At 27.9% G+C, this 15,699-nt stretch overlaps 2 protein-coding genes across 6 annotated transcripts; both read right to left on the bottom strand.

Moving 5' to 3' along the window:
- Positions 1-1,628: 1,628 nt before the first annotated feature.
- Positions 1,629-8,384, bottom strand: Ttc7 (tetratricopeptide repeat domain 7). Of its 3 annotated transcripts, none has more exons than XM_076307415.1 (15): positions 8,119-8,384; positions 7,203-7,354; positions 6,861-7,029; positions 6,384-6,446; positions 4,967-5,119; positions 4,568-4,697; positions 4,292-4,428; positions 3,929-4,167; positions 3,611-3,799; positions 3,311-3,489; positions 2,794-3,233; positions 2,455-2,693; positions 2,263-2,367; positions 2,074-2,165; positions 1,629-1,996 (listed from the first exon to the last, which is right to left on the bottom strand). In XM_076307415.1, the coding sequence occupies exons 1-15, from the start codon at positions 8,240-8,242 to the stop codon at positions 1,864-1,866; spliced, it is 2,544 nt and encodes an 847-aa protein (XP_076163530.1). In that variant the 5' UTR covers positions 8,243-8,384; the 3' UTR covers positions 1,629-1,863. The 3 variants fall into 3 exon arrangements, with proteins under 3 accessions (XP_076163530.1, XP_076163533.1, XP_076163532.1); XM_076307418.1 differs by having other exon boundaries at positions 1,630-1,996; positions 8,105-8,242; XM_076307417.1 differs by lacking the exon at positions 6,384-6,446 and having other exon boundaries at positions 1,630-1,996.
- Positions 8,385-8,688: 304 nt separating this feature from the next.
- LOC143144395 (KICSTOR complex protein kaptin) lies at positions 8,689-11,579 on the bottom strand. Of its 3 annotated transcripts, none has more exons than XM_076306752.1 (8): positions 10,996-11,579; positions 10,621-10,839; positions 10,272-10,537; positions 9,992-10,158; positions 9,733-9,905; positions 9,559-9,637; positions 9,206-9,497; positions 8,689-9,051 (listed from the first exon to the last, which is right to left on the bottom strand). In XM_076306752.1, the coding sequence occupies exons 1-8, from the start codon at positions 11,006-11,008 to the stop codon at positions 9,013-9,015; spliced, it is 1,248 nt and encodes a 415-aa protein (XP_076162867.1). In that variant the 5' UTR covers positions 11,009-11,579; the 3' UTR covers positions 8,689-9,012. The 3 variants fall into 3 exon arrangements, with proteins under 3 accessions (XP_076162867.1, XP_076162865.1, XP_076162864.1); XM_076306750.1 differs by having other exon boundaries at positions 8,689-9,064; positions 10,621-10,861; positions 10,996-11,576; XM_076306749.1 differs by having other exon boundaries at positions 8,689-9,064; positions 10,996-11,576.
- Positions 11,580-15,699: the final 4,120 nt, after the last annotated feature.

Below are 15,699 nucleotides of genomic sequence, written 5' to 3'. Positions count from 1 at the left end.
AATTTATTTAATGTAAAATAAATATCAAGACCCCATTTGTTGTTACGTATTTGCTTAATCTAACATCTTTCATTTATTCAGTTTAATCTGACGCAAAAATGATGTCTATGTCCGTATACTGCAGAACATTTTACACTTTGTATTGCATCATATTTTGATTATTATATCGTACAATTAAAATAAGGTACATGAATCTGCTAGTGTCGTTTTTTCTATTTTAATCATATTTTGAGGTTTAATCGAGTACATTGAAATATTACAATATATTGATTTTGTTTAGAAATTACGCAATATTCATAATTGTATTATATATTTGTACTCGTTTCTTTAATACTTGAAATACAGCTTTATGTATTTATTTTTTACCGCAATTCTGTATTTCCATTTGTCAGAGGGGATAAATTGTAATAAAAAAATATAATCGAAATAAGAATGGAAAATATCTTAAATTTTATTTAATTTTTCGAAAACTAAAGAACACATATAAATAATATATAAATAAAACGTAGTTGTATAAATGATTAATATTTATTTATATTGAGATTAAGTTCAACACATCCTAAGTTACCTTAATGTAACATAATTATCTAGTTTTCGTAGTATATTTGTTAAAAATGATTAAGTAAAATGTACATACATATATATTAAATTGAAAATGTTAGTAGAAAAGTATTGGAATTTTAATTGCTCAATCAATATCCAATATAAAAATATTTCTACCAAAATAAATTATCAAGATGCGTATACGGATATAACTTAGGTGGGTCAATACGTTTGTTCGCTTCTCCTATACAAAGTACGTACCTTCGAGCGATAATATCAAATAAACTAACATTTTTTTTTAAATATATACCCAGTATTACGATTGTCTGTAAATCCTTTTGACACTTCCAAAATTATTCAGTTTTTACTTTTCCTTTATAGTGTATCAATTATTAATATAATTTTTGCAACTATACACGAATTTCAAACCAGTAATATGTGTATAAATTACAAATAGTTCCTTTATTAGTTATGAGCTGGTAAAAAATAAAATAATTTTCAATATTGATCATTATTTAATTACGATTTTCATGATCTATATATAACAATAATAAATAAACTGCAAGGATTCAAAATATTGTATAAAATCAACAAACAAGTCAAATTATTTCATATCCATTGCAATTTTTTAAATCAATTCAATTTTTTATTTGCTTCATTGTATATGAAATATTAATAATAGTATTTTATATATTTTTGTATAATTATATCATTTTTCTTATATTATGATTAACATTAAATAATTAGAAATAAGTATTTATAAATTATTTTTTATGATACATTTTTTTATTCATTTCAATAAGTATCTTTTTGCTTCTATTTCTGTTCTTTTCTTTATTTTTTAAAAACGATTTTGAACCCTGATATTTACGTCGATTTAAGAAATACGAAATTGTCGTGTTGCAATTTCGTAGCATTTATATTATTTCTTAATGTCGATTTTAATATATATATATATATATATATATATATAATAAATTGAGTTAATATAATTGTGTAGTTGATTTACTACAAATAAACATTCCCTCTTAATTACAAAAAAATAACCAGATTAATAATTTCTTCAATTTAATGTAATAATTATTGAATAAAAATTGTTATGTCCTAGAATTGTTCCTTTATTAGAACTTATTACAGTGATGTTAAATCATTTGTACCGTTTTAATATTTTGTAACGAATCCATTTATTTATACAATATTATAACAGTGCAACAGTCGAGATAAGCAGGTACTATTACCACAAGGGCAAAAAAATGTCAATGTTGCAGAATAGCATTGTGATTCTTTTAAACTTTACTTTTAAACGATTAAAATTCTGAATCATTCGAAAGTTACTGGTATTGAAAGAATGGGTAATATCGGGTTCGTAGTTTCTACTTCCAATGCTGTAGCCATACAATCACTTGCTGCTTCCACTTCGCCTACAGATTCCAATACCTTTCCTAAATTGTACCTACAAAAGTAGAGAAATTGAATTCAATGTAAATTTTGATGAAAATATTTCCATATAATAAAACAATTTTTTAATACCATGTTTGATGAGAATTTGGATCGATTTTTGCTGCATCCCTTAATGTTTTTTCAGCCAATCTCTGACTTCCCAAATAGTGATAAATCAAGCCCTAATAATATAAAAAATCCTTAAACAACATGTAACGAAACGAAAAACAATTATAATTATAACAATAATTATTATTCTATAAATACGACAAACATTACCAAATGCTGTAGACTTTTGATATGTGATGGATTGATCGAAACTGCATTTTGGTAACATTGTTTTGCTTCTGTATATTCCAATTTATATTCATGTAAAAGACCCCGCTGAAATAGAAAGTATTTCTACTATATATTAAGTTTTGATTGTGTAATAAAATACCCTATTCATTTAACCATATTATAAGAACTTACAGTGTACATAATGTGATGGCTTAATGGAAAAATATTAGTAGCTTCTTGTAAAGAAAGAACAGCACCATTTGGTTGATCTAAGACCAGATATACTTCTGTGAGCAACAACCAGACCTGCAATTGTAACAACCATGCTCTCTGTGGTCCTGGTTTTGGTGTAAATGAACTAAGTGATGATGCAACTTCAGATAAAGCTTGTTCCACCTTTGAAGCAGCTAATGATTGTGCATGTAGAGAACCTATTAAAAAAATTATTTTTTATAAAAATTGTTTAATTTTACTAACTACTAAGATGAAAACTAAATACAAAATAATTGAAATGACTTATTTATTACATACTGGAGTCTTTGTCAGACATTTCAGAAGCATATAATTGAAAAACGCTTCTAGTTTCGCTGCGTTTTTCACTGTGCTGTTCGTTACAATTAGCGTTAGTCTGATCCTCGTACAGATTTTTCCAAAGTAGAAGCATGTACCTTATGGTAAGCAATGCTTGCTCACCACCGATACTTCGTAATTCCAGATGTGCTTTCACATAAAGGAAATTTAAATTATCTGGATATTCCTCTAATATACTGTTAATTAAATACAATGCTTCTGAATATTGTTTATGAGCTGATAATAATAATACTAATAAATGCAATGATGGAATGTGTTCTGCCCGAAGGTTCAATGCAATTTTTACGTGAATCATTGCATCATTAATTTGTCTGTTGATAGCATATTCATGAGCCAAATAATATTCAGCCAAGTGATCATTTGGATCGCATTGTTGTGCTCTATTAAAGAAAATGTGCGATAGTATAAAACTTGTAATATTTAACTCATTTCATATTTTATATTCAGGTGTACATACTTTTGAAAACATTCTAAAGCTGTTTTAGTGTGATATGTTTTATCCAATTTTACTATAGTATTTGCAGAAAGAATACTATGACCAATTCCAATGTAAAGATGACACCTAGACTGCATCCCTTGTGAGTTTGTAGTTTCCCTTTGAAGTGCTTTTTGACTCCATTCAATACCTTCTTTTATCTATTGAAAATATGATCATTATTTATAATACTTTTACTTGTACTTTTATTCAAATACATTTTTTATGTACGTATTATTTTAGGCAGTATATATACACGTAAAATAAAGGAAAAATTCTTACCATATTTAATTGTTCATAGCACAGCTTTGCAGCTAAAAGACAGGGCATTACCTTCTGTGGTGATAACCTTGTTACCACTTTTAAAACTCTATATGCATGCATATACCTGCCCATACTGATTAAGCATAATGCACACTGAGTCCATACATGTGCTTCTTCATGAGAGAATTTCATTGCTCTTTCAAACGACTGTGAGAATATAAAGTACCAAATTATGTTTATAATAGTTATTACATGGTAAATTGAATAAGTAATAAATATCAGAATATTATTGTATTTAAAAAATAAGTATTCAATGACTTGTTTAATTATATAAACCTCATATAGTAAGTCCACTTGACTCCATCTCACAACTACTGCTGTTAGAAGATCATATATTGCAGTGGCATTCTCAAAAGCATGTATTCTTGCATCTTTAAATTCTGGAGATTGACTAAGTACAGCATCTCTGACTGCCATAGCTTCACTTATCAGTAACAATAAAATCGTTTCTTCATACTCATTCCTTGGCACAAACATATTAGGACCTAAATATTTTTTTGGCTTCCATGGTGAATCTAAGGTAGCATTAGTTAAATAATAATCTGCATTATATGACTTTGATTACACAACTATTTATTTTAATTTTATACTATGGTACATCTACATTGATATATTATATTATATTTATAGTGTATTTACCCGTTGCTTCATTTGGTGCTACTGGAGTTTTATATTCAGTACTACTCATTCCTCGAATTAAGACTTCTGCTAATTGCCTTGTTAGAGTAACTCGAAGACTTTGGGTTGTCGTAGACTCCACAGCAGATAAAATCTCCCTTGTAAGTTATTCAATTACATAAATAAGTTATGTAATTTGACATGAATTGAAGGTCAACTTTTTTGAATATTTTGTTTAAAATTTTTTTTGAAAGAATTGTGATTTCATTGTTTATATTAATATAAAAAATAATTTACCTATAACGATTTATAGCAGCTTGAATATTACCAGTTTGAATATACAGAATGGGTGCCCTTTGTAGTGCCGTTTCCAAAATTGGTCCAATATGTTTTGTAGAACAATATGAAGATTGAGAAGAATATGTACCTATTAATCAAATATTAATGTATCAACTATAAAATTCAAGTACTGTCACATTCCACTAACATCTCCATAGAATTACCTGAAAAAGATTTAGATAGATAAATATGAATGCAATATATTTTTAAAAATTTATCAAACGTATTGTAATATTATCTAGTAATTATTTTCTTTTAAATTATTCATTATCAAGTGACTATTATAGTACATTATTCATATATTCATAAATTATGAAGTTAAAAGTATTAATTAGCATTGATTTATGATAGATGTACCATTTTGATGCTGCATTGCAAGTTTATCTTGTTCTTGTAAATATACCAATGTCAAATCCCCAGCAATTTCGTAGCATTTGATAATCTGTTCCTGCCATTCTGCTATTTTGTACTTTGATTTAGAATTTGGTGGTAACCTTTCTAAACAAAGACCTATTATAAATAAATAAATAAAATTAGAATAAAAGTACATCTGAAAAACAATTAATACAGACAATAGGGAACAAGAAATTTTATTTTTTCAACATTGAAATTTTAAATAATAAATGTATTAAAATTGTAGTTATAAGACATAGAAATATTATTTTTGGATGATTTATTAGCATTTATAATTATGAATAAATGAATTGTTACACTATATATATATATATATATATTATACCAATACTTTAAAAAAAAAATTGTAAAAATAACAATTCTAAAACGTAAGTATTAAATAATTACATTTTTTTTCTAAAAATTTAGTATCGATTCTTTAAAAGTTTGAGAAATCAAGTCATTCAATTAAATTGTATTAAGTACTACATAAAAATGATGCAATAAAATGTTATACATTTAAAAACTTTCTATTAATGTTTATAAAATTTATTTAAATTGTTAATTGACAAATACCACATAAAATTGATGAAGACATACAACAAGCTAACAGATAGAGAAAAAGCACACAATTTTTATCAAATAACATGCAATCATACAAAGCTAGGTAAAAGCATAAGTAAATAGACAATCTTAATCGAAATAAGAAAATATAATTACCATTAATGGAACAATATTATTCAGCTTTGTAGAAAAACATCTTCTCCTTTAATTTTGATAAAGTTTTAAAACTACTTAAATTCCACAAATAAATTTAACTTGAAACACCATGTTTCATACTATGATAAGATATAATTTCCCACAATATTTATTCTTATCTACATTCTAACGTGCAAGATGGAAATAAAGATTCCAAACATTTTTTTTGTAAAACATAAACAATTAATATTTGTTCTTCTTTAAATTCTACTTTATTATTAAAATTGTTCACTATTTTATATTGTTTAGAAAAAATTATTAATTTGTAAAGTAAGTTTCTAAAGTTACTATTACTTTCTATTACATTAAAGTATATATAATATTGTATTTTTATACAAAATATGTAACTGATTTGTTTTAAATAATAAACTCTTGAAATAGATATAGTCATTAAACATAGAAATAATGTTGAAAATAAAATACATATTGACATAAATTGTTAGAATCCTTTTGAAGTTTATTGGTAAAGAATCCTAATTTGGATTATTAAGTAAAAAAGATGACTTACATGATAATGAGATATACATTTACATTATAATAGCTAATTGACATAAAGTTGAAAAGAATGGGATACACTTACAGACAGCAAATAAGAGGAAATAAAATGAAGCAAAATACAAACCTTTAATTGCGTACGACTCAGCTATAATGCGCAGTCTCCGGTAGAATAAATGTTTCTCTCTGTCTAAAGTAAACAATCTTTCTTTCTCTAAGTTATATATTGATTATAACACTAAATAGACATAAAATATTATGAAATATCGTCACAATGTATAAATACCAGTGTTTGAATTTGATGCTACCTCAGACCGGTGTATGAGATTTATATTTAGTATGGACTGCCAATTAGAAAAAAACTATGCAGTCTTTTAAATTTTATTAGAAAACCTACATTGAGTGCAATATTGTCAAATTCAGCAGAAATCTAATGGTCTAAAGTATAGAACTGTTAAAAAACAATTGTTAAGATACCAAACTATAATAAATATAAGTCATTCCTTTAATTAATTGGCAAGCTGTTATATGTGATATCAGAAATAATGATGCACTAGTACATACTAGCTAGGTAATAAGTGGTTCAAAAATGTCTAATGCGAACCTTTAATTGCATGTGATTCTGCAATAATGCGTAGACTTCGACAAGGTAATTGCTTTTCTGTGAGTGTATGTAGTTCGGCTTGATCATAATGATTTATAGCTTCTTCATACATTCCCATTGCATAGTGCAATTTTCCAAGTAATAGATGAGCATCCAGCACAACCAAAACCTAAAATTTTAAACAGAATTAATCTTGACAAACAAGTTCTACTGTTTTAATCTACCAAGTGCAGAACCACTGTCATTGCAAATGAGTTAATGATATAATAGAAATTTTTAAATAAAATAAAACAAATTAATTCATAAACTTATATGTTATACTTTAAACAATATCATTATCACCTGTTTATCTTTTTCATTTGCAGCAAGAAGTAAGAACCTTTTAGTTTCTACTAGCCCATTTCTTGCTTTTCCAATGTTGGCATCTATAGGTGGAGTTTGTTCTAAAAAGCTTTCCAATCTTCCTTCGCCACATAAAAAGTTTGCTAAACATTCTGGAATTAAAAATATGTAATTACTATTTTTCCTTTAATATCTATCTATTTAATATTGTTTCATTATATTATAATATACTTGTGTAAATGCAAAGTAACAATCATTATTTTTAATTCTCCTGCCTTAAATGGTTCTATGAGATATAATGTTATGGGTGTGATAATATTTTATTCTGGTTTATGTTATCTTTTTTCCTTATTTACAAAGTGACATCATTTAGTGCTTATTTATTTAACACTATAAACTCTAAGATTATATCTTGAACATTAATAAAATTCTTACAGAATATATAATTATTAAATGTTTATCACTTAAATAACAATAATTAAAAATTTTAAATAATATAAGAATGCAACTTTTGTTATTTAAAATTCTATAATGAATTTATTAACAATAAAAAATGTATAAACTAAACATTTTAATACTACAAATAAAGTCTTACAGAATTATTTTATTATGGATTTCATTAAGTAGAGTATATGAAAATATATTGTAATAATTTTAGAATTAAACATGATATAAGTGAACATAATTTAAAAGTACAAAATTTAATGTCAAGTAATATACATTACAGCAATTATATTTGGCCTTACTCATGTAATCTATGACATGACTTAACGAAATTTTCACACAAACAGGTTATGAAATTCATAACGTGATTTTTACATTTTATAGAACTTAATTAAACATTTTAGCAAAAAATAAATTATTAAAACATCTAAATGTCACTAATCAAAACTTTTACATACAAAAAAACATTCACCATTGCTTGGGTACTGCACTTTCAGATGTTCTGCTAGCTCTATAACCTTTTTCCAATTTCCTTCCTCACGGTTTTTATCGATTTCTTGTTCAATTCGAAAGATGTGTCCTTTCTTACTTGTCATTCTAATTCACCTAGGAAAAAGAATGAAACAAGTTGTTATGTTCTTTTATAATGTTTTAAGATGTAACGTAATATATCGATCATCAGTGATACGAGCGTAGGCACGACATAAAAGTATAGGAACAACCAACGCCTCGAGCACGTGCCAGACTATTTTGAACTGTCTGTCACGTCATTGATTGTATGATGTATAGATACGATACATTATAAAATGTACTGATTTAAAATCAGTTTATAGAGATGATGTACTATTTATCCAATATTTATTTTGCTACATTGAAAAATTAAAATAAAAAATAATTAAAATTTAATTTAAAATAATTGTTTAAATATACTTAAACATTAACCATTTTTAAAATTGTAATATTCCATTTACAATCACTTAGAATTATGTTCTATATTTTACTTAAATTGGCTTTCTTCATAAGAATGAAATAACCAATAATAAATATTACTATTTAATAATTTATTAGTCATTGGGTTGTACATATATGGTAACAATAAAAATAAATTTACTTTGATATTTCCTTTTTGATATTACACACACACAGACTTTCATTTTTAATATTACACACGACACGCGACACACGCATACACACATACACACGCCCGCGCGCGCACGCTCACACATCATACGTGTTATATTTGTATAGTCTATAATCTTCAGTACAAAACTTTATTTATACCAATCTTTGAGGACTAACATTGATTTGAACTTTTCCTTGTGGCAATAAGAAGTTATATATACATGTTATGTTTCAATCCCTCCAATTATCTTTCGATACCGTTTTTTCCATTTATCATGAACATCTGTAATATTGTGCTGAAATTTATATCAATACTTTAATCTTTTTGAATTTTACTTGTAGGTTTCATAAAATATACTTAGTTACATATTATGATTAATAATTATAATTATTTACTATCTATTATAAAATAAATGGAAATTAAAAAAAATTTAAACCTGTAGAATGTGCACTCCACGTTGTGTAAGAACAATGAGTTCCTTCATTCCATCATTTGTTATATCCATGTAACATATAGAATGTACAGGTGCATCAAATAATTTTCTAATGATCAATTCCCATGTATCATTTGAAAAAGAAAATATTAGAATTTCTTGACCATAAGTTCCTAATAATATTTCATTTTGACCATCCATATCAATGTCAGCAATACAAGAACACAAAATGCAATCAGATGTTTCACTACCATTTAATCTTATATCTCCTTCCATTCCATTATTTAAAATATCCCTAATCAAAGTACATAAGTTATTTGTTTTCATTATATATAGTATAAAATTAATATACTCACATGAATACAACAGCATTACTTGTATGTACAATAAGAACATTTAATTTTGTTTCTTTATCACCCAAAGGATGATTTGATCCTACAATAGATAATACAAAAATATTATATTTTAATTTTCATAGTTAATCAAGCAATAATTTCCTTAAAAATATATTTTAATTTAATAATATTTACTTTTAGGATTGACAAAGGTAGGTTTCGCAATATCGTTCTGTTGCGAAAATACGCATACACTGGAGATAGGTGTGTCATATCTCAATTTCCAACTTCGACGGACTTTCAGTTCTAAAACATTAACGATAGCTACTTTGACCAAACCACATTCACAACCAATAACAGTCAGTCTCCTAAACGAATTTAAATTTTGCATAATCTTTAAAGTTCAGAGTAACTTATTACTCTTCAATGAATAAGAAAATATTTAAAATTATACCAGTTATAATTATCATAATAGTAAATATTAATCCATAATGTAATTGCTTGGACATCATGCAATTCAGGAAAATATTTTTCAATTGGTGATTCACTGTAACCATGGTTTAATTTATCTTCCCTGATCATATGGATCTTATAATCACTTCCAGACAATAACCAAACAACCTGAAATCTTAGAGGAATTGTACTTCTATCTTAAATTTATTTGTCGACAAATGTTTCTTTGAATATTTCTTTCCTTAAATAGTTTACTTAGATAAGTCTAACAAAAAAATTACCTCACTGTGAGAATTTTGTTGTGGCAGTATAGTATGGTACAAATGATATGGTGTATAAGCTAATTCTACCATGAGGCAATTTTGTGCTACAGCTTCAATTGAACTGCATTCATCTCCTTCGCCATCTGCACCACCTTCTGTATATATGTTTAAATATCTTTCTACAGATGTGTCTGTGCTTACTTTTATTATAGTAATTCCTATCACAAAAACATCACCAGTGTCAGATTTATTATAAGCATCGATAGATATAATTTCAGCACCACCTGGAAATAAATAACTTTTATTGAACTATGAAAATGCTTATTCAATTTATTTTAATAATGCATTAGCATTTAGGATTACGAACTTGGAATGTATGTAAATAGTAGTTCCTTAACTAACGGTCTTAAATGAAGATTCGGCATCAGATGATATTCGCAGGAGTATATTTTTCTTTTTAAAGAAGCCACTAATACCTTGTTGGAGCCATTGGTGGAACACAATTTTGTCATTGAATAAATATTTCCCTGTGATGTTAAGGGAAACCAATGGGCATCTATCAAGTTACTCATGATTTCTTTGCACTCTAAACATTAAATCACAGTAATCTGTGACAGTATCATAAAATCCATTTTTTGTTTACATTTATACGTTATATTTTGAAAAATTAAAAGAAATAAAAATAAGTATTTATTAAAAGATATTAAATTAATGTTGAAATAGATATAAAATAATTATATACCTATAATTTTCATTTATAGATCATGTTAAACGTTTCATTTGACAGCTTTAAGATTGAATTTTAAGGTTAGAAACACAAGATCCATTTCGTGTCTACGAGTTGTACCGAAAGAATTTATTTTGAATAGTATTTATCATATCATTCTTATCTAAAATGAAATTTAAACTATTTTTTTAAAGACTAAATAAAACCATCTAACAGCTTTTTAAACGAATAATTCATTAGGCGGCATTCAACACACGTTTTTTATATGTATATACACGTTGCTACACATATCTACCAACGTTTATTTGAACAAACTTCTTAAAAAAAAATTTTCATTTTCATTTCACATTTCTACTTATTATAAATTAATAGCACAAAAATATATTTTTTATAAGAATTCATGTTTTATACTTTAAGAATGGGATAAACTGAACAGAATTACATTTAAAAGTTTAAGAATCGTTAATAACTTTTAATAAATAAATTCAATGTGTGCATCTCTAATTTCATTCTACCAATCAAAATTCGAAACACGCTTAGCACTTTTGATGCATTTGAGTATTATGGAAAGTCGTTTTAGTCAAGTGTAACATAAATTTACTTGATGATACAGATTCGTGCCGTATGAGAGGAAAATATCAAGTCCTAAGTCGTTTCCTCTTTTGCAGTTCACGATACGTTTCTAGTTATTACGCGTTTGAAACGCTAGATGGTGTTATTTAAACTGCACAATAGTTTATCAATTCAATAAACATATTATTATTTGTTATATATTTGTTATTTTATTTTAATATATTTATATAAAGGTCACTTCAATAAAACATACAAAATATTGATTAGATGCATCAGAATTCATTCTTAAAATGGTATGATGTATATTTTATAAAAATTTATTTATTGGATTGGTAATCTATTATAAAATTAAAATATCGTGAAATTGCTGACAGTTCTAATTTCTTAATATTGGTCTTGTTTAGATTATACGTGCTGGAATTCATTGTCAAAACGCAATGATATATATTTAATAAATAATAGTTTAGTCCTTGAATTGATAATCTATTTATAAAGAAAATAGGGACTGAAATGGTAAAATCATTAAGCTGTGAACGAATCGAATTACTTGTAATGTTAATTTTATAAATTACGCAGCGTTTTGAAAGACAGTATGTTTAAGTTTGTGGCAAAATGATTCTTATTTTCACCACTAGATGGAACTACTGATGTTTGTAAACCGACGCTATACACATTCTATTAACACATGCGCGCGTGCGCGCGCACACACACACACACACACACCTAGTATTATGTATTAATTTAAGTTTATAGCCTTTGACTTACGAACTACGGTTAGTTGAAGACTTATTGTCTTAATAAAAGACACTGCGGCAATTGCTATTGCCGTAGGTGCAATAGCAATTACTATTCTGAATATATATTATTCAAGAATTAATTTTTTTGAATGGATGTAACAATTCCAAAAAGAGTCTGAACATATGATAGATTTATTTACAATATGTCAAGTCGTTTTATTTTACATTAAAAAAACAAATTTTGAAACACGGATTTCAATAAAAATGATAAATATTATACCTTAGAACTTAATAGTATTTAAATTGAAAATTGGCGCGAAAACATGCAATGAGTTTGAAGTTAACGTGAATTCTTTCACTATTTATGACACATTAATCGACCCTTATTACTAGAGGAATTCAGATAACATTATTAAGCTAAACATCAGGGAAGTTTTACATAATACACATTTTTTAGAACACTTTATTCGATCAAAAATTGATATTTTATTTAGTACTATACTTGATAAAAGACTACGAAGACACTTGATTATATTATTTTATTTCCTTTATTATATAAAATCTTCAAATATATTGTACAAATTAACAAAAGTACAAATTAGGTAAAGAAATGTACATCCAAGTGTTTTTCTGTTTCAACGAACATAATACGTTTATGTATAAATCTTACTGTGATAAAAAACGTAAATAACGATGAAAAACTGACTTAGACACGTAATGATAATGAAAAAAAAACCAATGACCAATCTCATATAATATTAAAAAGTATTACTACAATTATCTGGTCCATCGAAAAAAATATCCAACTAATCGAAACTTTTGGAGTGTGCATATTTTGTATATAAAACGTAAATTCATGTATGTGTATGTAAAACGTTATGTTCACCGAACGTAAAAATGCGATAGATACTTTCGTTTCTATCGTACGTAGACTACATGTTCGATCTTTTATTAAGTAAATCGAAACAATTTAATTTTCTATGACGTTGGACTTGTTTTTGTTGATCCGTCGAAAAGAATTCTTTTTGTCCATTGAGTAATGGTTTATCAGAAATTAATAGCGCACGATACGTCAGTCATGACATTTTCCTTTACGCCGAAGTGCCTACGGAAATCCAATATCGAGATTAATCGCGTGCGATCGAGCAGGTCGACCTAAATACCACGGTGTCATTCGGATCAGAATAGAGGCGAGTGTATGTTATATAGAGAACGTTTACCAACCTAGGATTCACTTCTATTCCAAAACCGTTTCATGCGTCACTTGCAATTTACCACGTTCAATTCTCTTCGGTACAGTGAAATTATTGAATATTACTCGACACCTCGAGCCAACCAAAGTGTCATTAAATACCACAGGACGGTATCGTAAAAAAAATTCTAACGTATCATGCTGTTTTATTCAATTTGTATTTATTATTGAAAATCCAGTTGAAGTCAACAATTCAATTCCCGTATGTCCTTTTTAACATGTTTACTGACCGCTTTTGTAAACGTAGGTACTACTCTATTTCCATAGAGACAATGAGCTTCTTATAGCAATATACATTCTGCTTCATTTTTAAACTAATGATGTATTATTATTCCTGCGATGTAGCTATGGTCGGAATAAATTCAACAAGCTGCTCAAAACTATGTCCACCCTCGCCCCACCGAACGTAATTTCTTTGTATATTTTAATGACAGATTATCGAATGAAGTTTGCGGAAAAAGACCTTCGGTGACCTTGAGCAACTAGTTGATTTCGATGCAACTATACTCTTAGAAGAACTTTTAGATCAACCATACAGACAATATTTGTTAAGTTGTTCGTATTTGGTTCCCCATTTATATTAGTTTTCAGATGTGACCCCGGTTTAAAAATCTCGTTGCAATACGAAACAGTTAACTGGTGTAGGAAAACTATCTGGAACGTTTCGGAGCGATTTAAAAATTAACAAGTCAAAGACGTCGAAGCATTTCTCGAGTGAAATTTCTGCGGATGACAATTTCATACGAGTAATGAAAAAAAAAAAAAAAAAATTAATATCGATTACGAAGCGAAAAGTGTGAAAGAGACCCACGAATTGTACGTTCTGAATTATACGTGTACGAGGGGAATGTAAACGCGTCAAAGCTGAAAATCAAATTACAATATTCGTTCGGTGAATTTATTAAAAGTAAATATCAGATCCGATAATGTTTGATATTTCAAGCGAATAATGTAAAAAATTCGTGCGATATACGTAGAATACGTTGCGGTTAATTAATTGGGGAACACTTTCATACTGGGTCCATGCAAAAATTACTAAAAACTCGTTTATCAAACAGGATATTTACATATACACACATACACGCATACATACATATTGGCTTTTTCTTTTATTAAACACAGAATCACAGAACAAACTGGACAAGTCGGAGGGGCGGGAGATGTTACATAGTCTAGCTGAGTTTTCTGGAACAATGCACAGGGCTCACCTCCACCTTTCTTTTTTTCTTATTTATTATCATTATTATTTTATGTCCAGTTACTGTACAAAATATCTCGCTGTTAAAAAATCAGCCGTAGCTTTAGTAAAAAACATACGAAATCGTTGGAAGAGATGAGCCCGCGTGGATCGAATTCGGCCCGTTTGGTATTGGTAGAGAAGATGGTTTCATTAGTGGAAGTAATTAAGTTTTATTTACAAATCAAGGCAATATCGTTAATTATGTTCTCTTCTTTTTTACATGCATACTCGCGCCACTCTCGTTCTATTTGTTTCCCTCGATCTTTTGTTCATTTGCCGGAGAGCGTTTCTCGCTCTCTCGTCGCTCAACACGACACTTTGAGCCCTAATAATTCCTTTCCGTTTTTTGTGACGAATTTTTGTACAATGTATGTATAATAATAATAATAATAATAATAATAATAATAATAATAATAATAATAATAATAATAATAATAATAATAATACAATAATTTAATCGCCCAGACCGTAACGGAGACAACGACTGGCGGTTCGAGCTTCCTGTATATTCCCTTTTTCCTTCTTATCAAACTGGTTGGATATAAAAAGTCTTGATTTCGATTCTGCGACCGTCGCTCGGCGAACGGTTTCGCACCGCGCCATTTTCTTACGTTTTTTTTCTTCTTTAAGTTTATTCTTTAAAAACACTACACTCGCACACTGGCTTACCACACGCGCGCACACGCACGCACGCACGCACATACGCGTACACGCAGGCATTCACTTCTTAAAAGCATGCTTCTCTTTTATATATTCGTTCGGTTCGTTATACAGCAAAGCTGTGTCCGAAGTAACGATTCTGCGCCGAGAAAAGTGTCAGCGGCCCCCGTTTATTGCCGTTGCAGCACGGTCGTTATCACCAAACAGCTTCCGATTCGAACCGAATCCAGCCGATAACAATAATCATTTGAAAATCA

Source organism: Ptiloglossa arizonensis, chromosome 3, assembly GCF_051014685.1.
Source record: "Ptiloglossa arizonensis isolate GNS036 chromosome 3, iyPtiAriz1_principal, whole genome shotgun sequence".
In the NCBI taxonomy this organism is placed as follows: Eukaryota; Metazoa; Arthropoda; class Insecta; order Hymenoptera; family Colletidae; genus Ptiloglossa; species Ptiloglossa arizonensis.
The sequence above is the reverse complement of the archived record's forward strand: the minus strand, read 5'-3'. Positions and strand labels throughout refer to the sequence as shown.